We start from the raw sequence: 25775 nt of genomic DNA, 5'->3' as shown, positions 1-25775 counted from the left end.
ACACCAAGGGCTCTGCCTGGAAGCTGCCCGGGCGGGGATTCGAACCCGGGTCGCCCATCTCGAGAGCCCAGGCGCCGTCCGTCTTCCACGTCTAATCAGTTCATTAAAACCTTCCTTGCAACAACACCCGCCCCCCCCCTCGCTGCCCAGCCCCAGAGACCTTAGCTGCTCCATTTCCAGGAGAGCAAATTCCTTCCCGGCTGGAGAGGAGCCGGGATAATGTAGGCAGGCAATTTAAACAGCTCCGGCAAAATATACCAGCAGTTTTCGCTCTCTGCCACTATTACACTTTCCAGCCGCGGCGGGATTGGCCCATAAGTGGGATATCAAGTTTATTACAGCTATTTCCAACCTGTAATTGGTTTTGTGGAACACAAAGAAAAGGGGGGGGGGGAGGTGAGCTTTTTCCCCCCTTTCTTTCTTTCTTTTTTTTTTTTTTCCTCTCTTCCGGATGATGGCACCCGGGGACGTGGGTGAGGAGCTGTCCTTGGAGGCATTAGTTTCTCAAATGAAAAATCCCAGCCGGCCGGCCGTGCGACGGGCTGGACTGAGCCCGTCTGCCACGCTTTGGTGGCTTCGCTTGAAAATCAACCCAACCCAGCTGAAGCCAGATTTGCCGGATTTGGGGGACGGCCAGCGCCCTGGGACAGGGTCTGCTGCCTCGGGGCCTGTGGGCGGCTGCCGAGCCCTGGAGGGCAAGGCTAGAGCAGGAGTGGCTGTGGTCTCCAGGGCGGGCTGTTCTAGCACCAGAGCATTTGGGCATTCAGAGTAGCAACGGTCCTCAGAAGTCACCCGGCACATGTCCTCGTTGAGCACTTAAGGAAACTGAGGCCCAGAGAGGGGAGCAGTGCAGAGGCCAGCCTGTGGGAGGCAGAACCCGGGTCTCTGCTTCCTACGTCCCTTCCGAGCAGTACAGGCAGGCCGGGTACGTGCCAGTTCGGACTCGGGTTCTTTTGCCGAAGTGTGTGCACAGCCTCCTCTCTGCGGTCCAAGTGGGCCCTTTGCACAAGGAGGATGCTTTCCTGTAGCAGGTGGACGTCTGAGAAACCACAGCTCAGGTTCCTGCTGGTCCCCCTTGGACCGCTGCCTCGTGGTCGGTCCGAGGCCACTTCCCGGCTGGACCAGCCCGCTCCCACCAGGCAGCCGCGGTCAGATCGGGGTGTGGACACAGCGGGCCATCCTGGGGCAAGGAGTGTTCTCCTTGTTCTTCGTGGTACCCCAGTGCCTGGCACGTGGTAAGGACTCAATTCCATTCATTCATTCGTCCAACAAATATTTATTGAGCGAGTACCGTGTTCCGGGCTCTGGGGACAGAGCAACGAACGGGACAGATAAAGGTCTGGCCCTCGTAGGGTTTATGTTCTAGGAGTAGCTCACACGCAAAGACCTATTTACTGATTCGGTAAAAATCTGTCGCAGGAGCGAATGAACACTCAAGCATTTCATCCTCCAGGGAGGGGACGCGCACACATTGCTTGGGCCTTGGCCTTCCAGGACAGCACCTTGTCTGCTCCCACCAGCCTTGCCGTCCTCTGCCTGCCGTGATCTCACGGTCCCAAGCCACGATGGCACCAGAGGAGCGTGTCAGAGCCCCAGGGACCAGCCTGCCTCCAGGTGCTTGCTCGGAGCGTCCTTCATTTTCTCTCTGGGCTGATCTCATGAGTGCGGACAAGTCTCCGGGCCTCGGCTCTACGCGCCCACCTGCCCACCAGGTCTCCAGTCTGTGCCTGCCAGGCGGGCCCCCTTCTGCCACACACTGACATTCTACACCCTCTGACTTCCCAGTAAGAACTGTTCTGCCTTCCAGCCCTAGCTCAGAAGCAGGGATGACCCGGAAAAGTGTTAGCGTGCGTAAAAATAACCACACACCAGGTGCCGTTACAAATGTCATCTCATTTAATCCTCCTGAGAGGGACAGAGGTAGGTTGCATTATCCCATTTTACAGATGAGGAAGCTGAGGCTTGAAGAGGCGAGGCGCAGAAAGTTAGTAACAGAAATCAAGAATTTGACTGGGGGTGGAGAAAATCAGCCTTGCTTCTTGCCCGAAAGCCTCCCACAGGCCGGGAGCACCAGGCTGGGACTAAGCACCCTTTGAAGAGGCCCACCTCCACCCGGAAGCCTTCTGTGATCACCCCTCCTCCCAGGAGAATCCTTGGCCCCTCCATGGGTGTCAGGTCACAGTTGGCAAATATCTTTGCTACAGCCTCGCTTTCCCTGGCTCTGCTGTCTCAGGTCCTTGTGGGCTGTGTATCCCCACCAGACGGACTGCGGCCACATCTGAAATGTGGTTCGTCCTCTCCCCCGGGGCCTGGAACAGTGCCTGAAAGTCTTAGGCCTGGAACATGTTTCCAGAATTAAAGAGAAGGTGTCACTCATCACACCAGCTGCCCACCCATGGCCTGTGATAACCCCTCTCCCCCCACCCAGCCTCACCTCAGGGACTGCTGTCACCAAGAACCACAGAATATCCTCCTTGCAAATAGCCACTGGCCCATGGCCTGGGGCCTGACGGTGCGTTCCAAGGCAGTCCCTTTCCAGAGCCTTCCCTGAGCCCCAGGGAAGGGACATCACAAGCCTCGGGCTCTGGCTGTCCCAGGCTGCTTTAATGGGAAGCAGTTATTTCCTCCTAGGCTGACAGGAAGGCCCCAGACTTGGCCCCAGGAAAAAAGAAAAGATGTAAATAAAACCAAAGGAAAACTAGGTGCGTCCTTGAAACTCCCCTGTCCCTCGGCCTGAAACAGTGATTTACGACTCAGGTAATTCTTCCGTGCTTTATCTGGGGTGTGTGGGAATGTGTGGACGTGTGGGGTGCAGGTGTATTTTCCTAGTAATAAAACCCTCAGTCCCGGCGAATAAATTCGTGGAGACAGTTTTACCGACAGATTTTTTTCTCCTTTGTATAATAAAAAAAATGGAGTGAATTTCGAGATTGGGATGATAAGGGCTGCCGCATTTTAGGAGGAGATAAAAAGCAGTACCTGAGAGAAGAGGCAAGCCTTCCACTTTTATGACTTCGGGAGAAAATTCCTCAAACCCCCGCTGGGCTCCAGGCATCCTCCTGCTGACAGTGGAGGGTCGTGGGGGCTGGGGGGGGGGGGCTGGTTTGTCCTCAGCCCCTGGGGGCCCGCCCCGTGGGAGCCAGAGCCCTGCCAGGAGCCCTGCGTGGGACTGTGGCTAAATCTCCTTTCCTCTCCAAGCCACAGTTTCTTCACCTGCAAGACGGGCCACCTGTTGTCTCTGCCGTTCCCTCCACAGGGACCCTGTGTGGCAGCCCCCGCCGGGTTGTGACAACCAAAGATGATTCCACACGTGGCCAACTGTCCCCTGGGGGTTGGGCAATATCATGCCCTCCTCCCCCACCACCACCGAGGGTCCTGGTTTGAAGGTTCTTGCTCCTCTTCCTCCCTGGTCCTTCAGTCTCGGCCATCCCTCTCTGGGAAGCCGGGCCCAGTGCTGCGGAAGAGGCCAGCGGGGAGCACACAGCCTCAGAGGGGAGCACTCAGCCCCCAGAGGGGAGCACACGGCCCCCAGAGGGGAAAATAAGTGAAAAGTATGAGCTGAAGGAAGATAAGCCCAGAGGAGAGTCAGAGAGACCTGAGCTTGGCAAGGGGTAAGCAGAAACCCTGCAGAGGGGAGTCCCAACGCTGATCCTGCGCCCCGGGTTCCGGAAGCTTATTATCACTCTGACCCTGCCTATGGGGCTCCCTGGGGGTCCCGGGACTGTCAGGGGCCCCCTGACTCCTCATGAGCTTGCAGACCGTGGCGGGAGTGGGGGTGACACGCACTGATGTGACCCGTGCCTGGCACACAGCTGGCGCTCCATAGATGCTAGCCAGCTTGCCTTGAACCTGTGTCCCCTAAGCCAGTAACGACACCACCTGGGCCAGACAGATGTGGTCCAAGCCAGATGTGCCCAGAGGGGCCCAGCCGCACGCAGGCCGGGGCTCCCAGGAAGGCTACAGGTCCAAGCAGCTTCCAGGGTCCCCCCCAGCCCAGCCCCCTGGAGAAAGCCCTCCCAGCCGGCCCCCCCTGCCTCCAGCACGCAGAGCCGCGGGGAGTTAATTCCACTTCTCCAGGCCCAGGCATGAGGCCTCCCTGGTCGCAGGCTGTTAGCGCGGAGCCCAGCTGAGCAGCGAGAGGCTGCAAGCTCCCGGTCTATAATAGAGTTGCTGACGCAGGCGGAAAACTGTAGGGAAAACTGCAGCCGAGTAAACAGATAAATAATTGAAACAGTGACAACACATACCTTGCTGCTTTGTGGAGTAACACTTTCATTAGCTGGAGGCGAGCGGGAGCGCGGGACGCTTGGGTCCGGCTTTCAATCAGCCGCGAGCAGCTGGGCACCGGAACAGCCTTTGTTTTCCATTATAGGCTTTCTTGTCTCCTCCGGAGGTCCCCTGACTTCTCTGGGCCTCCGTGTGCTTGGGGAGGTGGGGGCCTCGTGACCTCCCTCCCGTCCCCAGGGCAGCTGGAGGAGAGGGAGCCCCCAAGCTGTCCTCTTCCCTCCGCCCCGTGACAGCAGAGTGGGTTCTCCCCAGCCTTCTTTTTTTTTTTTTTTTTCAACGTTTATTTATTTTTGGGACAGAGAGAGACAGAGCATGAACGGGGGAGGGGCAGAGAGAGAGGGAGACACAGAATCGGAAACAGGCTCCAGGCTCTGAGCCATCAACCCAGAGCCGGACGCGGGGCTCGAACTCACGGACCGCGAGATCGTGACCTGGCTGAAGTCGGACGCTTAACCGACTGCGCCACCCAGGCGCCCCAGTCTCCCCAGCCTTCTTAAGAGCCCCCTGCCCCCAGACAGGCCCTTCCAACCAACCATCGTCACCCTACGGCCTGAAGGAACCTGTAAATGGAATCCAAGGTGACCCCCTCCACGTCGCCTGCAGGGACAGTTGAGGTCCCTTGCCTACCGGGCACGCTGAGCACAATCCTCTTTCCCTGAGCATACCTGCTCTTTCCTACCACGGGGCCTTTGCTCCTGCTGTCTCCTCTGCTTACAGAGCTCTCCCACCTTTTGCCAGGCTGCCTGTCTCCTGTTCTCCCTTCAGAAGGCAACCTAGACATCCCTTCCTCTAGGAAGCCCTCTGTGACTACCCTATCCCCAGACGGGGGCTGCCTGGGCTCCCCTGCCATTCTGTGCCTACCCCTTACAGAATTTACCAGAAATTCTTGTCAGAGAGGAGAGCCAGCTGTGCTCCCTCCCGGCGTGGGACCTTGGGAAGTCACTTTGCTCCAGAGCCTCGGCTTACACATCAGCAGAGTGGGGATGACCTGGGAGCGTTCTGGTGATGGCAGTGACGTGTCTCCTGGTGGCCTCGCCCAGGGTCCCCGGGGGCCGGGCGTCCTGGCTGTGCGTCTCCAGTGTCCCTGCGTCCGTCCACGCTCTGTCTGGGGGAAAGGGGCGAGGCCGGCCGAGCGCTCCCCTGTAGCTGCCTCTGTGCTGTCTTGTAGGTGACGGACGGCGGCACCATCAAGCAAAAGATCTTCACCTTCGACGCCATGTTCTCCACCAACTACTCGTACATGGAGAACTACCGCAAGAGGGAGGACCTGGTGTACCAGTCCACCGTGAGGTGAGGGGCCAGGGGCCGGGGGCCGGGGGCCGGGGGCTGGGGGCTGGGGATCGAGGCCGGGGGCCGGAGGCTGGGGGTCGAGGCTGGGGGCCGGGGGCTGGGGGCTGGGGATCGAGGCCGGGGGCCAGAGGCTGGGGGTCGAGGCTGGGGGCTGGGGGCCGGGGGCCACGGGCTAGGGATTAAGGCCGGGGCCAGGGGCTGGGGGCCGGGAGCCAGGGGCCAGGGTCTGGGGACTGGGGGCTGGGGGCTAGGGGTCGAGGCCAGGGGCCAGGGGCTGGGGGCTGGGGGCCGGGGGCCGGGGCTAAGGATTGAGGCCGGGGGCTGGGGGCTGGGGGTTAAGGGTTGAGGCTGGGGGCCAGGGGCCGGGGGCCGGGGGCCGGGGGCTGGGGGCTGGGGGCTGGGGGCTGGGGATCGAGGCCGGGGGCTGGAGGCTAGGGGTCGAGGCCAGGGGCCGGGGGCTGGGGGCTGGGGGCCGGGGGCCGGGGGCCGGGGCTAAGGATTGAGGCCGGGGGCCAGGGGCTGGGGGTTAAGGGTTGAGGCTGGGGGCCAGGGGCTGGGGGCCGGGAGCTGCGGGCCAGGAGCCAGGGACTAGGGGTCGAGGCCGGGGGCTGGGGGCCGGGGGCTGGGGGCCACTTCCCCAGCCCTTTCCTATCTGCCCTGCGATGCTCTTGCCGGTTCTCTGGATCACCTTCCATGGGCTTGGAAGGCAGGGCTGGGGGCTGTGCTGCAGAAGGGAACCCGGTGCCTAGAGGGATGCGCCCTGGAAGGAAGAGCAGGAAAGGGGTCACATCCCCACTCTGCCACATGCCCCTCGACGTCGGCCTCCCCAGCCAGCTCCTCCCAGCAGTCCCGCAAAGTGGGTTTTCCAAACCCAGTTTCCAGGTGGGGACACTGAGGTCCAGAGAGGGTGAGCCACATTCCCCAAAGTCCCGCAGCCGGGAAGGACAGGGCTGGGATGTGAGCCAGTTCTGCCTGGTCCTGAAGCCCGTGCAATACGCTCTCCCAGTCCCCACAGGCCCCTGCCCGGCAAGCAAAACCGACCCTAAACACCTGGACCCCGGGTCGGAAGCGGCAGCAGGTTGGGGAGGAAGAGTCCCCGGGGACAGAGATACTTAATATTTCTACCCCTACCCTCTTTCCAGAAGGAAGCAGATCCCATCCCATGCGCTGCCGTGTGTTCTAGGTGTGTGGTGCCACGCCCCCGCACCCTTCTCGTGCACTTTCCAAAGGCCCCGGTCCTATTTTACATCTCGGACCCTTAACTCTCAACTCCCAGTGTGCCCCTCCCTCTGGCGACCTGGTAAACTCCTCACCAGGCTTCAGGACCTACTCAAGCAGACGCCTTCCTGCAGGACACCTTGTTCCGATGACCCCCCCGCCGTAGCAGAGCGAATCCACCCCAAAGCCGGACGGCTCCGCGAGAGGGGTGGGAGTCCCGCTGCATTGATGAAAAGCTAAAGACTGGCACTGAACGGGCATAGTCTTGCACACACACACACACACACACACACACGTGTATGTGTGTTTTTCCACACAACACAGGCAAATGCATTGCCCAGTGCCCAGGCAGAAGGCAGCAGTGTGCAGGGCTGGCACGTAGTAGGTGCACAGTGAAATCTGCACCTTGGCTAGGTGACCCTGCGTATGCTCCTCGTCCCTTTGAGCCTCAGTCTCCCCGCGGGTAAGATAAGAAAACGGGACGGGAAGGTTGCCCAGGGCTCACCCAGCCCGGCACGGGGAATCTGGCAGGTGATCATCTGCTCCGCACTTTGTAAGCCGGAAGGTGGGACCTTTCTGGGTCCCCCTCCTCTCTGGGCTCTGTGCCAGGAGCTGAGAACCAGCCCGCCCTTGCGGGGGGAGGTCTGGTGAGCACGTGGGCGCGAAGGGACACGGAGGCGGCGGGCAAATGGCCGCACAGATGCCTTTATTGACGTTTATGATTTCCCCTGGACCTGCTTCCAAAAAGGATTTGGGGCACCTTAAGGTATTAAGGCACACCTAAGACAAGCCAGTTACAGTCCGGATGAAAAACTCATTTTGGACAAGAAAACAACTATTCTGGGAACCACAGATGATGCTGGGGCAAGTGCACGTTCAGATCACCCCCCACGCTTCCCAGACCCCCACCCCCTCTGCGCCCTCCCCACGTGCTTACCATCACCCCATCCGCCCCCAGCCTGTCCCATCATTTCCAACCCCCCTCCATCTGATTCCTACGCCCAGAAGGAAGCCCGGGACCACCAGAGCAGTCCTGACCACCCACCCTCTCCCAGAACACAGCTCAGCCACTCCCGACTGAGTGACCTTGGACGAGGGCCTTCACCCCTCTCTGTGTCAGTCTCCTCACCTGTCAACAGACTTCGTAGGATCTGCTTCGTACAATCCTTGTGGGGTTTAAGGGAGAGTTCTGTCCCGCGGCCTGAGTTTCCAATCCTTGCCCCTCCGCCCACCTTGCATTAGTGTCACCCGGGCTTGGGGACTCTGCCTGAGTTTCCCCAGTCTCTAGAAGGCAATGACAACAGTAAGAAGCTCGCTCCAGCCTTGGGAGGGTCCCCGGGTTAATTCACATAAAGTGCTGCCTCAGTCGCTGAGCGATGGCTGTGTGTTGCTGTTCCTGCCCAGAAAAAACCCTCCTTCTTCCACCATTAAAAAAACAAACAAAAAAAAAACCCACCTTTCCTCACATCTCATAAAGGCGCCTTATACGCCCTGAATCTCTGCTAATCCCCGCGAACAGCCCTGTACATGCAGGCAGATTTGCTGTTTTCTCTAGCCCTGGTTTACAGACGGGGTCAAAGTTCGGCGAGGCCCAGGGTTCCCTGCTGGAACGACACAGACCCCATCGGATCCCAAGCCACCCACCTCATCCTGTGCCCACACCTTGCTGCCCTGCCCATTTCACGCCTGACAGAAACGGAAGCCCAGAGAGGGAGATGACTTTTGCCCGAGGCCACACAGCAGTGCTGACTCGTGGCCAGTGTTCTTTCCTTCCCCAGCCTCGGTTCCGGCGGTGGCCTCCCAGGTGGAGCGCACCGAGGAGCCTGGGGGAAGCGAAAGCAGAAGGGAAGGAAAGAGTCTAATGGGATCACGGAGAGCTGCCGGCAGCCCGGAGCAGCCGTGCCGAAGGAGGCTGCGTCTCCAGGCTGCAGGGCCCCATTAGGGCTGGCGGAGGGGCGCGGGGACTCCGCATTTACATATAAATGAAGATATTTACAAATTAATGCATTTCAACTAGAGAAGAGTCCCAGCTCCACAGCTGTCTGAGCTGCTTGTCTTCAGCTTTTGGGAAAAGTAGGGGGAGAAGGAAGCCTGGACGACCAAGAATTGGCAGAGAGCAATTCTCAGGCAGCGGAAGGAGCCCCAGGGACTCCCAGAGCGTCTCCGCCCGCTGGTGGGGTTCCCGGAGGGGCGGGCATCCGGTGGGGGTGACGGGGCTTCTGCCGCCTGGGGTAGCACCCCGGTTCATGACCTTGGACAAGTCACTGCCCCTCCCAGTGCCCCAGAGGCCCCATCTATCACATGTCTGTCGAATGAGCCTCAGAATCCAGAACTTCCCAGCTTGGAATTGGCAGTAATTCCTTCCTTCCGAGGACGTTTTAATTGAGCACCTAATAGGAGCCTGGCATGGTAGAAGGTGTCTTGGGGAATCCAGCGGGGAATTAAACTCTCGTGGGGGGGGGGGGAAGATAGTAAACAAGGGAAGTGAGACGTAAGTGAATGGCTCAGCACATATTCCGCAAAGGTGTGAATTCGAATGAGGGGCAAGCGGGGTGCAGACCCGGGAAGGACCCTCGTGCTGCGGTGCCATCCAAATGGTTGGCCAAGGCCTGAGGGATGGGAAGGAGCCATCCCAGTAGGGACGCGGGCGATGTGGCAGGTGTCCGCACCCACTCACACCCTTGACCCCTCGACAGCCTTCTCAGGCAGCCGTAGCCCCACTCAGCTTGCTCAAGGAGTGGGGGCGGGCGTGCCAGAGAACTAGCATCCCAGAGCAGCCTCGGCCGACGGGAGATATTGGATGGATCTCCTGGCCCCCCTGCCCCTTGGCTGGGACCACTCAGACAGGCGCTCGCTGTCCCTTCGAGCTCCCCAGCAGGACTGAGGCTGAGAGGCTGCCCACAATAGCCTCCGGGATGCACCTGTATCGCCTTCTTCCCTCCCGTCCTGGCTTCCTGGGACACCCTCCCAGATAGGCCACTGGCTCCGGAATCCTTGGTCACGGGGTCTGCTTCTCAGGGGCCGCCCTGAGTGGGTGACAGTCCCCCCCAGCTGGCTTCCTGCACATGGCCATCCTCCACACCTGCCCTCTCAGGCCCTGCCTCGGCCCCCGTTCACCCCTCCACCCGTTCCACCAGACCAAGGAGAGCTGGAGCAAATGGATGGGTCCCCCCACCGAGGGGAAGACCACGTGGGCAAAGCTCACTAATCCCTGCAGAACGCGCCCACCCGTGCCCCAGCATCCACTGCTTGTCCCGTTCCGTCTGCTCAGGATGTCGTGAGGAGCTCCAAGCAGCCTTCGCTGTCTAGGAAACCTAGACTCAAGGGGTTGAGTGCGCTCCTGCCCCTCCCGCACCTCGCCCACCTCCCTTTGCCAAGGCCCTGAGCATCCTTTCGGGTCCAGCTTAAACCCCACCTCCTCCAGGAAGCCAGTCTTGACCGCCCAGACTGGGTCGGATACCCTAGGGTGCTTCCCCCGCCATACACTCCCGGCCCTGACAACTAGGAGTTCAAAGTCTGCTTCCGCCACTAGACTCGGAGCCCGTGGACAGGGCTTGGGTCTGTGGCCTTCCCCACTGTCTCCCCAGCCCAGCGCCCCCACCCCCACCCCACCCCCACCACACTGAAGACAGTTCGTAGATGCTCGTGGAGTGGGTGAGTTCTGGCGTTCTTCCACCGCAGCTGTCCCTGCTGCGAGATGAACGTAGGAGGGAGCAGTTCAGGCCCCCGTGCCTTCTCTAACGTTTTCGTCCTTCATTCATCACCAAGGAATTGAGCAATTGCTATATGTCAGGGACAGTGCTGGGGATAAAATGGTGAGCAAGACATAATCAGACCTGCTCTTGTGAGGTTTACGGTGTAGGGGGTGAGGAGAGACAGACCATAAAAATACGTTTAAAAGAATGAGGGAAAATATTGACAGCTGGCGATGAGTGCGTGAAGGAAATCAGGTAACGTGATAGAGAAGGACGAGAACAGTCTACGGCCATACCACCCTGAACGCGCCCGATCTCGTCTGATCTCGGAAGCTAAGCAGGGTTGGGCCTGGTTAGTACTTGGATGGGAGAAGGACGAGAATAACGGACTATGTGGAGGCGGGGCTACAAGGTGTCTCATAGGAGGTGACATCGAAACAGCCATCTGTAGGATAAAAAGAAGTCACTGGCAGGGTTGGGGTGGCAGGGGGAGCATTCCAGGTAGAGGGCACAGCAAGTGCAAAGGTCCTGAGGTGAGGAAGCGTGACGTGATCTCGGGACTACTGGACGGCCGGGTGACCGGAGTTAGGGGATGAGCTGGCATTCATTCTCAGTGTCCTGGAAGCCGCTGAAGCGACCAGAGGTCATGGTCTGATGTGATATGTATCTTGTAAAGCTCACCCCCCTTGCCAAGTGGAAGGCGGGTTGGAGATGTCCGGGAAGGAAGACAAAGCCCTCCCCGGATGAGCCTCTGCTCAGGACTAAGTTCCCAAGTCTGAGTAAGCTGGGAGAGGGCATGGGACTGGCAGGGGCCAGGAGGCAAAGCGGTGCCAGAGAGCCAGCTCCCCTTCCAAGGGTTGCTTACCATTCCCGTGAACCCGTGCGCCGTCCCCTGGAGCCTCGGCAGGAGGCGGAGAACAGCTGGGTGGGTGGGGAGGAGCCCGGGGGCTTCGTGGAGAACGCGAGTACACAGTTATACCTCCCTGATTCATATTTATCAGAGGGGGGAGATGTGGGAGAAATCAAGTGAATGCTAGAAGACCCTGGAGGAGAAAGGACGCGGGAAGAAATGCCACTTCCTTTATGACTTCGAGACAGCGCGTACTGAACATTTGCTGCATCCAAGGCACAGAGCTGGGGCATGGCGCCCAGAGGCGGTCAGAATGCGGCCCCAGCTTCCTCGGAGCTTAAAGCCTGCCCCCTACCCCCACCCCCACTTGCCCAGAAGCTCCCCCAAGGCTCCGCTCTGTCTTTTCCATCTCAGTAACCCCAGACCCCCACCCGGCCTTTAGAGAGGAACCATAAATATTTGTGGAGTGAAGGGAGAGAAAGGGGAGATAAAACACGGAGATAAATAGCTAACCATTCGCGTAATAAAGTGATGGCTGTCATAGGAAAGATTCCGATATAATGCGGTGATGAATCAGAGCTGGAGAGACCGGGGAAATCACAGAGAAGGTGGCGTTTGAAGTGGCCCTAGAAGCAGAAGTAGGTTTTAGACAAAGAGGAGCTGGGAGCAGACACTCCAGGCGGAGGGCACTGCCTGGGCGAAAGCGTGGGGGTAGGGGAGGCGCTGGACCTAAGGACGGGACCACTCGAAGCAGGCAGGCAGAGACCGCAGAGGAGAGGAGGCCCCCGGGATCTGTTCGACGGAACACCGTGCTGGTTTTTAGACACATGCACGGTTTGATCCAAAGAGCAGAGGGGCTTGCTTCCCTTCGGGAAGGTAACTGGCCCTTCTGCAGACTCATCTCGAAGGTGCAGGGCAAGCTCCTCCTTCACTCTCCGTACAGAGAAAAGGGCCGTCGGACCCTGGTTGATCTGAGAGTCTGAGTCCCATCGCGTCCTTGTCCTTTTCTGCATGTTATCATGAGCCGTGCATCTTTTTTCGCCAGGATTCACATAGCACACGAAACGGTGGTTCATTTGTTCGCTCATCTGACCGCTCGGCAAATACACGCCGAGTACCTCACGTGCCGGGCTTGTGCTAGGTCTCGCCCCGTTCTTGACCCACTGGAAACCCTCTCCCCTCTCCTACCCAGTGAGCCTCCAGGAATGCAAAAGAGCCAGAGTGACATTGTGAGGATAACCTTGAAGCCCTTTTCTTCAGTTTTTTTCAGAACAGATCATGCCTCTTATCCGCATCTGGATTGAACAGCCCAAGCGGGAGCCGGGTCCCCATCTGAAACCCAGGGGTTCTCCTCCCGGCCACTGGAGGCGTTTCCAGCCGCGAGCCCCGCGCTCCTCGGAGCTTGGGCTGCAAGGTTCCCTCCCCCCACCCCCCACTCCTCACCCCCCACCCCCACTCGGCCCCAGCAGCAAGCTGCCCCCCGCCCCCAGACCACCTGCATTAGGATCGCCTTGGGAGTTGCTTAAAAATACCAGTTCCTGGGTCCACCAAGACAGAATTTGATTCAAGGCCTCTGGAGCGGGGCCCGGGGAATCCGTCTTTTTAAAAGTCTTCCGGATAAAGTTTCTGGCAGCATCTGTGTTCCACTCAACACCTTCCACCTGCTCCGATATGCAGACTGGGGCCAGAGGACTCAGGGGGAAGAGGCAAGGCACAGACACGTCTAGGTCCTGCTGATAGCCGGTGGCCAGCAAACGGTTGTCCTAAGGCCCCCGGGGGCCAGGCTCGTTCAGGTTGAAGGTGACAAAATAGTCGACCAGCCAGTGACCTCACAGGCACCGACCAGCTCCCGAGCCCGGGTCACACCTCCATGCCCAGCTGGCACAGTTACCAGGGGAACGAAAACAGCTGGTGTGTGCGTGGCCCTGTGCTAATCTTCTCAGAAAACGGGGCCTTGGCTAGGGAACAAGGGGGCCCAGGAGCAAGGTGCCCTCCCTATAGCCCCCTGGCACTTTCCCCAAAGGAGCCCTACTGACCCAACCCCAGGCCTCTTGCCCCCAGTGTACCAGTCAGAGTAGGAGTTACTGGACCCGTGTCTGTGTCAGGCCCACAGGCAGGGCCCTCAGCCTCCCCTCCTGGGCCTGTCTGTCAGGGCGGGCACCCTCCCTAGTTCATCTCTAGGTCCTCAGTGCCTGGCACACAGGGCCTACGAGGGGGACCCAGGGCCTTGGTAAAGGTTTGTCGAATCAAGAGACTGACAGCTTATCCAAATGTGGAATTATCGTTTCAAACAGCAAAACTTTTTCCAACCCAGCATCCGCTTTAACTCTAACAACCATCCCGGGAGTACAGATCTCAGACTCATGGAATCCTGTTGTAGTGGGTGGTGGCACAGAAGAACAGAGAGGTGTGGTCACTTGTCCAAGGTCACACAGCATACACATGGTGAAGTCTGGGTTCACACACCAGGCCGGATTGGGTCTCTGGGCCGTCGGGGGCAGGCTCGTTCAACACAGTCACGGAGTGCCTACCCACTCAGGACCAGCACCAGGCACTCGAGACTGAGGAACTTAGTAAGGACATGCAACCTGATGTGTCCATCCCCCCCCACCCCGTGCACATGATGAACATGCACACACACACACACACACACACACACACTGATCTGTGGCCCAAGATACTTGGTGCCTCCAGGTAGCAAGCTGCCAGAGTCAGTCTCCACTTTAAAAATAGCTGCTGCCTGGCAGTTCCAGGCCCCTGGATGCCCCCGCCAAGGAGACCAAGTGATGCCCAGTCCCGGCTCCAGAAGTGGGTCTCCAGGAGCCGCCCGTCTGCTCAGCTGTTGGTGTCAATCCCACTGACTCGCAGAGAGATCCGCTTAACCTGCGTGTTTCCCAAGGCCCAAGCGGGACACGCCTCCTGCCCCCCTCCCCCCCCAGGTCCCTCCCCCTGCCCTGTGGCCTTCCTCCCAACACCCGCCCCCGCCCCCACCGCCCCTGGTCCTGGGCGTCACGCAGCTCCCCGCTTCCCTCCTTTCCCAGCCCTGGCCAGTCCTGCTCTGGCCTCTGGGAGCCGGGCTCCTAAGGCCTCGCACAGCCCTCCCGGCACCGCCCCCAGTGGCAGTGCTCCGGGAGCACGCTGGGCGGCGCATCGCCGCTCTTCCCGCGCCAGGGGGCCCTGGGCGGCTCACACAGATGCCCCCGCCACCCAGGCCCCGAGCAGCCCAGGCTGGCAGGGCCCTCTCGCCCCAGACGCGTCCTCAGCTCAAGCCTCCCCAGGATCCTCTCTTCCGGCCTCGAGGGCCCACCCTCTTTTCTCTTGTTCCCTGACAAGGGCAGGAGCACTTCTCCACGTTGGGTCTGGGGTTGGTGGAGAGTTGATGCGGGGGACCGAGATGTGCCCTGCCGAGCGGGCAGCTAGCGCTGGGCAGCCTCCTCCACCCGCTGCCCCCACTCTGTGTTTGCGCCCAGACCCGTGAGGAGGCCCCCGGGGCTCCCAGGACGCGCCCTTCTCTCAGAGGTCGGTCCCCCTGGGGAGGGAAATGCTTGCAAAGCTGTCTGCTGCCCTCTGGTGATGCACTGGGGTATTGCAATAGGGGGTGTCCCGCCTGTGGCCCCTCCAATCACCCAGGATGGGTCTTGTCCCTTAAGAATAGGGAACATTCCTTTCTTCATCTCTACAGCGTCAGTGCCCAGCACGGGATGTCAGTAGAGATTTGTTAAATTAACGATCTGACAGGTTATCCAAATGTGGAGTTATTATTTCAAACGGTCAGCAAAACTCTTTCCCATTCATCATTTGCCTAAACCCTAACGACAACCTATAGAGTGCAGATCTCAGACCCTATTTATGGGGATTAAACTCAGCCCAGAGAGGGGGGGTGACTAGCCCAAGAGCTGGGAGAGCTTCCCCGTCAAGCAGAAATTTCCTCCCCGGGGGGCTTCCCCAGTGAATGGGGCTGAGTCCCTGTGCTGGTGGAATGGGGGCCTCTGGGGTAACCCTCCCCTCCTCCGGGAACAAGCCGTCCTTACCAAGGGCCTTCCAGAGTCAGTGCCACCACCCACAATCAACCACAAGGAGTTGCAGACTCACATCACACAGACCCTGGGGCGGGAGGCAGGGGATATTTCCAATGACGTGTCCCACGCACCGCGATAACGTTTCAACCACCTCGGGTACGGCTCGCCCTAATTATTCATTTGCCGTTTGAAAAGTGTTTCTTTGTGACCCGTGGACATCAGGAGACAGAGGTGAACAAGGGAGGTAAGGTCCCTGTGCCCATGGAGCCAACATTCCCGGGGCTGTGACACAGGGAGGGGCTGGGGGAGAGGTCTCTCTGGGATCCGGAAGAGAGAGGAAGCCGCCACATGAAGGTCAGGGAATGAGCATTCTGGCAGAGGAGGAGAGCAAGGGCCTGAGCTGGGAGCCAGCTTGATGTGTCATTGAAGAGGAGAGAGAAGCCGAGTGGCTGGGCCAAAGGACACTGCAGGGAGTGTGGGAGATGAGGCCACATCTCACGGAGCCTCTTGAACTTGACTGCGCACAGGCCCTGCTTGGTCTAATTCAGTGGAGGGGTGGGTTGTGGGGAGCCCTGCCATGCTGTGTTTCTGGTCGTCTCCCAGGTGACCCCAGTTCTGCGGTCTGCAGCCCCCATTACAAACACCCAGGGAGCTTTGCACACCCCTGACCCCCAGGCCAAGCCCCAGCAGTTGAATCAGAACCTTGAGGGCAAGAGGGTGGGGACACAGACATCAGGTTTTCAAAGTTCCCCAAGGGGATTCCCATAGGCAGGCAAGTTTAAGAGCCACTTGTCGCTTGTCGTAGAACATTCTGGGTCATTAGCGTTTGAATTGTATTCTGGAAATGAGGAGGAGTCATTGAGATTGATCCCGTTTCTACTTTGGGGCAGCTGAGGAAGTGAGGGGCTGGGCTGGCCAGGCCGAGGGGGCGGAAGTGATGGGGGAAGGGCTTGGAAACCCAATGGACTGGAAGTGGAGGCCGTCAGCGGGACAGGAGCTTGAGCGTGGCCTCCAGGACCATGGCCAGAGCACGTAGGTGGAGGGGCTCCTTCCCGAGACGGGGAGACCAGCGAGGACCGGCTAGGGCTGGGGACGGGTACAGGATTCCTGAGTTCTGTTTGGGCCAGGTGAGGCATGTCTGCGAGACCCCTGAGCAAAGATGGCAAGTAGGTGGATGGAAACACAAGGCGGGGGAGAGGTTTCGGTCAAGAGGTACAACTATAGGACCCACAGATGCCGTTGAAAGTCCTCGTCCCCTCCCAGACTCCGGGCAGATCTGCCAGGAGCCTTCGGGCATCACCCAGCCCAACCCCCTCATTCTCCAGGTGAGAAAACCAAAAGACCAGAGATGGTGGATGACTTCCCTAAGGTCACACAGCTTTGGGCAACCAAAGCTCATCTTCTGACGCCTAGACAACCGTTTCCACAGAGCTCAGCGCAGCTTTCCCCGACCCCAGCCCGCGGGGCAGAGTTGCTGAGATAGCAAATCATTTCTATATCTGCAGTCAGACAACCAGGGCTGTTAGAAATTATCTACACACACACACACACACACACACACACACACACATTATCCTTTTCCTTCTAAGTAAAAAATCAGTAACTGGGCTGTCAGCTTTATTACTAATTATGCAACTACTTTATTACTGGTATTAAAAAAAAATTGAAGGCTAAAAATGTCCAGGAAAGACTTAATTTAGTAAACGGTTCAGAACAAAGTATTTGTCGCCGCGGTATTTCTTCACATTAGACTTTGCTCCGGGTGATTCAGACCTCCTCTTTAATATATTATTGCAGCCCTAATAAAGTTCCCAGGTTCTGGGAGAATCTTCTGTGCCTCGGAAGGTAATTTTGTTTCAGGAGGTGAGGATTGGGGGGGATTGACGGTGAATGGAAGGTCTGGTGAGCCTAAGGGTCCTGGAAGTTCAGTCAGGCAAGGAGAGGGCAGGAGACGTGCGCGCACTGCTGAGCTCGCAGCAGGCTTGAAGTGATGGCAGGTGCCGGAATGAGTGGAGGAATGAATGAGTGAGTGAGCGAAGGAAGGAAGGAAGGAAAGGAAGGGAGGGAGGGAGGGAGAGAATGAGTGAACGGAGGAAGCGTGCCCAGCTGGCTCCCTGGGTGGCTGTAGACTCAGGGAGAAGGCGTCACCCAACACCTGCCAGGGAGAGAACTAAGTGAGAAGACGGCGGGGGGAGGGGGGGGGGACATTGGCCTTTTGTAGGAAATAGACACGAGTCTATTTGCAGGTAACACCGACCACAGCCGAGATGATGGAGTAGCGCCAACAAGGCTGCGGGCCAGGGAGGTCTTTCTCATCTCAGAAAAAGCCAAAGAGACAACCAGAGAGGTTGAGTGACTTCTTCCAGGTCACACAGTCCAGTAGCAATGAAGGAGCCAGGACCCAGGCTTCCTGGCGTCCAGTCGAGTGCTAGCTTCTTCTTCCCGGCTCCCGACAGCTCGCGTCCCTTCTCTGCGCCTCTGGACCCCTCACTGCCCAGGTGCCTTCTACCCCCAGCAGCCAGAGGGAGCTTTCAGATCATGGCACCTGCTACTTGAAGCCCCACAAGGGCTTTCCAACTCGCTTGGGAGAGGATCCTGGCTTCTGGTGGCTTCGGGACTACGAGATCCCAGGTGATCCCAACCACATGGCCAGCCTCATGGCCCACCCCTCTTGCTCCCTGGCCATCCTCTGGTCACCTCAGCCTTTCCTACCTCAGGACATTTGCTCAGGCTTTTCCTCTGCCAAGCACACTCTTTTCCCATCCCAGGTCTCAGATCAGATGTCACCTCTGCATAGATGTCTCCCTGATCCCCCATCTGAAGGGCTCCCCCCATCCAGGCCTTTGTGGCCATTTGTTTGCTCTTTGCTCTTCATGGCTTTGACTGCTCTCCAGTGCAACTCTCTCTTTTATGTATCTGCATACATGGTTTCCCTTTTGCTTGGTCTTTCCAGCTCTCCTCTGTTCCCATGGTGTCCAGTCGAAGCCAGGCACCTGTGTAGTCAGTGACCAATAAATACTTCTTATACAGAGACGTGAACTCCGGTCAGAGGGTCGGGTTATTAGACCACAGTCCGGCACTGAGACAAGAGCCCAGGAGCCTAGTCGCGCGTCTGCAGTGGCCAGGGTCTCGACTTCTCTGAGCCCCAACGTCCTTTTTCCAGCGCACAAATGGGAGGGAGCACTAGGTGATGGGCATCCCTCCCAGCTCTATCCCTACCTGCCGCTTCCTTGCTGTACTCTCGGTGGGAACAGGAGGGGGACCCAGTCCACAGGGTGACTGGTCTCCGTGCACAGCCAAGGCTGGGGCCCGGGAGACAGGAAGCCCAGAGTCCTGAGAGGTGCCGGGATCCCTCCTCGGCACCCAATGGGTCCTGCGTTTTCACGTCCGGATTCTCAGGGGAGCGACGGGCCCTTGCAATGGCAGTTTCCTTGTGAGCTGGGCTGACAGTCCTAATTATTATTTGGAGAGGTTTGGGGAGGCTCGGTTAATTGATTACATATTTCCTTCCTTGACAGGGCATTTGTTTGGTTGTGTGTGTGTGTGTGTGTGTGTGTGTGTGTTTCTTTTTTCTCTTTCCCCTGCTAAGTTAATGTTCCTGGGCATGTTGAGTGTTTTGTGGGGACCATGGGACCAAAGCCAGTCATAACTCTTCCCCCCCACCCCCACTCGCCAACCCTGCCAGGGGCTTTCGAGCACTTTAATTTAACTTCCCTGGACCTTTGCTTCCCCCACGAGAGTGATGATACCGCCAGAGCCCTGCGATCTGAGGACTAATAGTGAAGCTAAGGCCAGTGTTTGTCAAGCTGTGACTGCTGTAAGCAGTTCACACACGTTGACTTGCAAATCCTCAGTTTGGCGGGGGGTGCTATTACTATCCCCATTTGTAGGTGAAAGGATGAGGCTCAGAGAGGTTAAGTGACTTGCCCAAGGTCACACAGCAGGTGAGTACCCGAGCCATATGAGAGGGGAGAAGCAGGCCACTGGGCTCTCAGCCAGTGCTCTAAATGCCCCAGGAGGCTTGGCATATGGGGATACGGGACCCCATCACCCTTGGCAGTGGGGAGGGTTGTAGGAATTCTCTTTTTTTTTTTTTGTTTTTGAGAGAGAGAGAGAGAGAAAACATCAACAGGGGAGGGACAGAGAGAGAGAATCTCAGCAAGGCTCCATGCCTGACGCAGGGCTTGATCCCCCAACCCTGGGATCATGACCTGAGCCGAAACCCAAAGTCAGATGCTCAACCACCTAAGCCACCCAGATGCCCAGGTTGTAGGAATTTTTTATTTGTTTCTTTGTTTAAGTTTATTTATTTTGAGAGAGAGAGAGAGAGAGAGAGTGAATAGTCTACATGGGTTTTCTCATTCCAGCCTCACGTCACCCCAGGAGACAGGCCGTGTGCCTCATGCCCCATTTTACAGATGAGGAGACCGAGGCCCAGGCAGACATGAAAAGAGACCATGCCAGTACCGCGTGTGGGGCCCTGGGACGGGCAGGAGGCCCGAGGCATGCAGGCGGGGGCTCTCCATGCCCAGGCTGCCCATATGCCAGGGTTGTGGAGCGAGAGGCCCAGCACCTGGAGCCTCCACCTGGGTGCTTGCTCTCTGCCTGGAGGGTGCTGTCTCCTCTACACCCACAGCCCCAGCTCCCCCCTTCCCACCTTGCCCGGGGGCCCTCCTCTGGAGATTCTGACAAGGGGCAGAAAAAGCCCGCTTTTCTGGCTTGACATGAGTGCGGTGAGAAGGCAGGGGGGTGGCCGATATGACCCTCTGAGACCTGTGGACCCAGCAGACCCAGATCCACACCCGGGACCCATGCAGCCTGCAGGGACCGCCCAGAATTCGAAGCAGGCGTCAGGCTGGGCCAGGGCCACCCTCACCGAACCCTGCTCCCACCCCCAGCTTCTCCCCCTCATGAGACTCTGAGAAAGAAGAGACGCCCACAGACTCTGTCTGTGGGTCTGAGCTCCTCAAAGGGCTCCCAAGCAGAAAGGTGACTTTTGTGGCCTTTGTCTCTGTAGCCGCCACACTAATTACGACAGCAAGCGCTTGGCTGGGGCCGCCTGGGTGCCAAGCCCATGCACGTTATTGGTAAAAACTCATAGCTTTGGAGAAAATGTCACTACTGGTCCCATTTCACAGATAGGATAACCGAGGGGCCGAGAGCACTCAAATGTTTTGCCCCAGGTTAAGTACGAGCCGGGATTTGAACCCAGGCAGTCCACAGGCGGGGCCCCTGTCCTTCCGAACGAGACAGCACCACCACTGGCCTGTGAGTTCATTCACTCATCTGAGCTCAGCCTCTGGGGAGGGGCCGGGCTCTGGGGTGAGGCTGACCAGAATGGGGGCACAGAGCTGCCTGCCCCTTCAGGGCCGTGGGCTGTGGGACCGTGGGGCCAAGCACTTGCCACCCTTCCCGTGACAGGATGCTCAGCCCCACGCGGGGTGGTGTTCCATCCCCTGCCTCTAGCCAGCTGCCGAAGGCCTTTTTGCCCGTGGAGGAGGCTCGTGACAAAGGCCGGGTCCCAGAGCAGCCAGCGGGCGGGTGCAGAGGTCTGATGGCAAACCCCAGGGCGCCCTGGGGGGGAGGGAGCTGATGAGCACCGAGCGGGGCGCAGCAGCGAGCTGATAAGGAGAGGCTGGCAGGGGAGGGAGACAGCCCGGGCTGTCTCTGCATCATTACCTCTCTCTGCTCTGTTTCTCCCCTGCTCGCCCAGGCTGTGATGCCAGCGGGGTGGGGACAGGCACATGGAGGCCCTGCCAGCTGCTCCAGCTGATTCTGGGCCAAGTGGTGGGGGGGGGGGGGGGCTGGACACATCAATCCTCTCTCGATGCCACTCGCCCTCTGCTCAGCATCCCTCTATCCCCAGCCTCTTGGAGACCAGCAAAACCAGCTCTGTAAAACTTTTGAGGCCCTACCCTGGGGATCCCCATCGCTTTCTTTCCCTTTTACCTGAAGACATACACACAGTAAAGTGCTTCCTGTATAGGGTCCAGCTCAGCGAATCACACACATGTACCCCGCCGCCCCGCCCCCGGCGCAGATCAGGACGTAGCACATTTCCAGCGTCCCACCGGTATTCTCCCAAGAGGGACACAGGACTCGAACTCTCGAATGAGCTTCGGCTAGTTTCTCCCGCCCCTGCTTCGCACGTAAATAGAACGACACCTGCGGCGTCCGGCTCCTATCGCTCGGCGTGACGTCTGGGAGGTTCGTCTGCGTGGCTGCGCGCGTCGGCGGGTGACCCTTTCTCGTTGCTGCGTAGCGCTCCGTGGCGCCGATCGATTACCGTCTCTTGCTCCGTCCTTCCGCGCAGGGACGTTGGGGTTGTTGCTTCTAGTGTTGACAAGGGCAGTCGCTTTGAACGTGAGAGTCGGGCTTCTCTCGGACGCATCCCCAGGAGAGGAGATTCGGGAAGGTAGGGAAGGCAGGTGTTCGACTTCAGCGGAAGCAGCCTGTATCAATTTGCTCGGGCCGCGGTAACAAAATACCACAAGCTGGGTGGCTGAGGACAGTAGAAATTAGGGCCCACGCTAATTAGGGTGGGTTCCGGTGGGCCCTAACCCAGTATGACTTCATCTTACTTTGGTTACCTGCACAAAAGACCCTATTTCCAAATACCAACTCATTCACGGGTACCAGGAGTTATAATGTTGACCTATATTTTGGAGAGACGCAGTTCAGCCTACAACACTGCCCCTTTCACAGCCCCACCAGCAGGGAAGGAAAGTTCTAGACGCTCTACATCCTGTGTGTTCCTGCCCTTGGTCCAGCCACAGGGGTGACTCCATTTCTTAAAGCAGCCACCGTGCCTCTCCCTCACCTGACTTCGCAGAAACGGCACCCACCACCCCTGCCTGTCACATCCCCCACAATCCTTCCAGGCCAAACTCACACATTTCTGCCCCTGGGAACCTGCCCAGGCCAAATTCAGTAGGCCCTCCCTGGTCTTCAAACCCAGGTGAGCAACTGCGATCAGTTTCTTTGCCTAGAACGTTCCAGATGTCCACGTGGCTCCCTCCTCCGGTCCATCCGAGATTCTGCTCAGCTGTCACCTCTGCAGAGAGGCCTTCCCTGACCACCTTGCCTAACACAGCATCCCCATCACCGTCTCTACTCTGCCTTCCCCCCCCCCCATAGAATATATCTGTGTAACTTCCCGGTGTTGTGATACCTACTTATAGATTTGCCTGGTTATTGTCTCCCTCGTCCTCTAGAGATCACGACTCCTCTGCTCTCTCGCTCACCCTCTCCATCCCCAGCACCTGGAAGGTTCCTGGGCAATCGATAAACACTTGTTAAGTAAGCGAGTCAACTGAATCTATAGAATGGGGTGAGCACCCGCTTACCCCCAGGAGGGTGGCCGCTGGGAAATGCAACGAGATCTCGCTTGGTCGGGTTTTCACGCAATAGCAACTAACTCCATCCATGTGGCTGTTACATTCCTTTCCTACCGTCTCTGCCACAAATCACCATAAACCCAGGGGCTTAAAATGCCACAAATTTAGGATCTTACAATTCCGGGGGTCAGAAGTCTGGAATGGGTCTCACTGGGCTAAGATCGGGGGTCAGTTCCTACTGGAAGCTCCGGGGAAGAACCTGTTTCTTTGCCTTTTGAAGTTTCTCGAAGTGCCCACATGCCTGGGCTTACGGTCCCCCTGTGGCAGTAACGTGGCTCCCACCTGCTCGTCTGTTACCACCTCTCCTTCCCTGAGCCTGACCGTCCTGCCCCTCTCTGTTAAGGACTCGTGATTTCATAGTCCAGGAGAACCTCCCCATCTCAGGATACTCAACCCCATCCGTGAAGCCCCTTAGACCATATGTAAGATGCAGGGACCATCCCTTCCCTTTCTGTATCTCCAGTTCCCTCTTCAGGGTCTGGCGCACAGTAGGTGCTCAGGAACTTGGGCACGGGCTCCTTGAGAGCAAGAAGCTTTGCTGTCCCTCCCCATGCCCCCCCTCCCCACACTGTCCTGGGCTGGCCCAGCAGGCTGAGCGGCTCAAAGGCGTTTGTTGAACTGAGTGGACCTACTGGGTGCTGGGTGGGGCCGGCGCGGAGACTGCCTGGGTAGAGAAGCGGGGGCCTGGGGAGGAGTTCGGAGGGAGAGAGGAAGCAGAAACCATGGCAGCTGGAGAGGGAAGAGGCGGCCAGCTCAGGCGGGGTTTGGGCTCCAAATGAAAGGGTTCGAGTTCGACACCCCCAGGGTGTCATGGAACTGAGTCTTTGTTAGAAATAATCAAGCCAAAACATAAGGAACCCTGAAGACAGGAGATGGCATGATAGGGTCACCCTAGAGGTAGGCTCCTGGCGTCTGAATCCCAGCCCTGCCACCCTGGCTATGGGACCCTAGACAGTGCCTCAGTTTCCCCCCTCTAACGATAATAACAGTACCTACCTTGTAAGAATGCTTCCAAGGCTTAAATGAGTTCAGAAAGCTCTTAGAACTGGCACAAAGCACCTGAAGCAGGAGTGGGGTGACGATTATGGGTTAAGCACCTTACACGGACGTCAGCCTTTGCCACACTCACCCAGCAACCTTTACTGAATGCCTGTGATGACCAGGCATGGTGCTGGGCTCTAGGGAGACAGTGGTGACCAACCCCACACAGGCCCTGCTTACACAGGGCTCTCCGTTACCATTCAGGTCGGAATCACTATTGGTCCCATTTCAGAGGTGGGAAAACTGAGACCCACGCATCCCAAGTGCTTGAGGTCACATGACTGGAGAGCCGAGGCGCTGGCATTTAAAAACCAGATGGTCTGCGCTCTGCCTGGACCCGGGTCCTCTGTCGCTTCCTGATTTGCACCCCTAGTACCCAGAGGCCTGGAACTCTGCCCTGCCTCTTTCCGGAACACTTGGAAATGGTTCCGAAGCAGGGGTCTCTTGCCTTATTACAGCCATCCCGGGAAGACATGAAAATTTGGCTCTGATCAAATTAGACCCGTGTTGTGGTCTAACTTTCTACGTTCACCATAAAGCTAATAAACTAATAAATTAGACAGAATGAAAATATCATCGGGCAGGACTGCACTAAAGTGTTGCCGTAATTACTCTCGCGGCCGGGGCCAATTTCTCAAATTTCGCCTTGGCCAAGTTTCCTCAGCTCACCGTGTCCCTAATAAGGCATAACTCACTCTATACACATTAAATTGACTTATTTATTTTAAATTACAGTGGAACTGAAAACCACCTTGATAAACCTATTCTCATGCATGTGCCTTCCCGTGAACGTAGCCCGATTTTTTTTATTTTTTATTTTTTATTTTTTTTAACAAAGACATTGTCTAGTCAGCCTCAGCCCGCCTGCTCCTCCTCCTCCAGCCCAGCCTGGCTGCTGTCTTTTGCCACGTTCCACCTTTAGAGACTTGACTCATTCTCTGGAGGGTAGCAGGTCATCCGTCAGGGACAAAGATGATTCACACCTAATTAATAGTGATAACGGTACTAACATTTATTGAGTGCGCGTGACCACGACTGTGGGCTGGGCCCTCTGCTCCGGCCTCTGTGTATGTGAACTTGTGGAAGCCCCATAATACGCACGTGAGGGTCATCCTTCATGGACCCCACGTTGCAGACGAGGAAATGGGGGATCCGAGAAGGCAAGTGCCTTGCCTGAGGCCACATAGAGAATGACTTCTGGCAGAGTCATGACCAGCCGGGGCGATCTGAGGCCAAAGCCTTGGTCCTCACCCTCTGCCGCCCTATCTCTCTGCAAGCTTTTGCACAGACGCCAATGATGCATCAGGCCCGGGAGAGCGGCTTGGAATTCCAGCTGCAATGAGACACATTTCTTGAACTGTGGGAGGCACTCATAGCCTGGTGGGGACCCTGGGAGTCCCCAAGCATCCACCTGGCCTGGCTGACAGAGGCACAGGAGGGTGAGGGGCTTGGGCGGTTTATCAGAGGCCATGCTTGATGGGAAATGGCCAAAGAAACAGGAGGAAGGCTTTCCAGTTGGGGGGCACAGTAGGGGCAAAAGCCAGGCAGGCATCCAGTGGCTGGAGTGAAGGCAGGGGAGTGTGAAGCACCGTGTGAGAGGGACCTCAGTGGTGGGGGATGTTTGCTCTGGTCCGTCCACACCCTAGGCTGACACAAGCTGGCTCACCTGGAACCACCTGGAACCAAGGAATGAGGGAAACTCTGCCTCCAGCCAGCAAGCCTGGCCACACTTGAATCCAGGGTTTGATAATGTTGTTCTCCCCAGAGATTAACTTGGATAGACCCAGCAGCAAGGCACATTATATAACTTCCCTGAGGCCTCTCCTCATGTGTACAATGGGAATGCTAGTGCCCCCATCAAGGGCATTGAGTGGCACATGGTAGACACTTAATGTAGACTTGTTAGATGGATGGGTGGATGGATGGAAGAATGGAGAGGTGTGGTTGGATGGATGGATGGATGGATGGATGGAGAGGT

The 25775-nt window shown here is 57.8% G+C and overlaps 1 protein-coding gene across 1 annotated transcript in view; it reads left to right on the top strand.

The window, feature by feature from the left end:
- IGSF21 (immunoglobin superfamily member 21) overlaps positions 1 to 25775 on the top strand; it is a 239462-nt gene that overhangs the window by 157035 nt on the left and 56652 nt on the right. Inside the window, exon 3 of the mRNA XM_047082457.1 lies at positions 5456 to 5577. Coding sequence (XP_046938413.1) covers positions 5456 to 5577 — 122 coding nt within the window. The remainder of the gene's footprint in view (positions 1 to 5455; positions 5578 to 25775) is intronic.

The sequence above is a fragment of the Lynx rufus genome, unplaced genomic scaffold (assembly GCF_022079265.1).
Source record: "Lynx rufus isolate CCGP_SWC_20201006 ecotype Redwood Valley unplaced genomic scaffold, mLynRuf1.p SCAF_2, whole genome shotgun sequence".
NCBI classification, from domain to species: domain Eukaryota; kingdom Metazoa; phylum Chordata; class Mammalia; order Carnivora; family Felidae; genus Lynx; species Lynx rufus.
The sequence above is the reverse complement of the archived record's forward strand: the minus strand, read 5'-3'. Positions and strand labels throughout refer to the sequence as shown.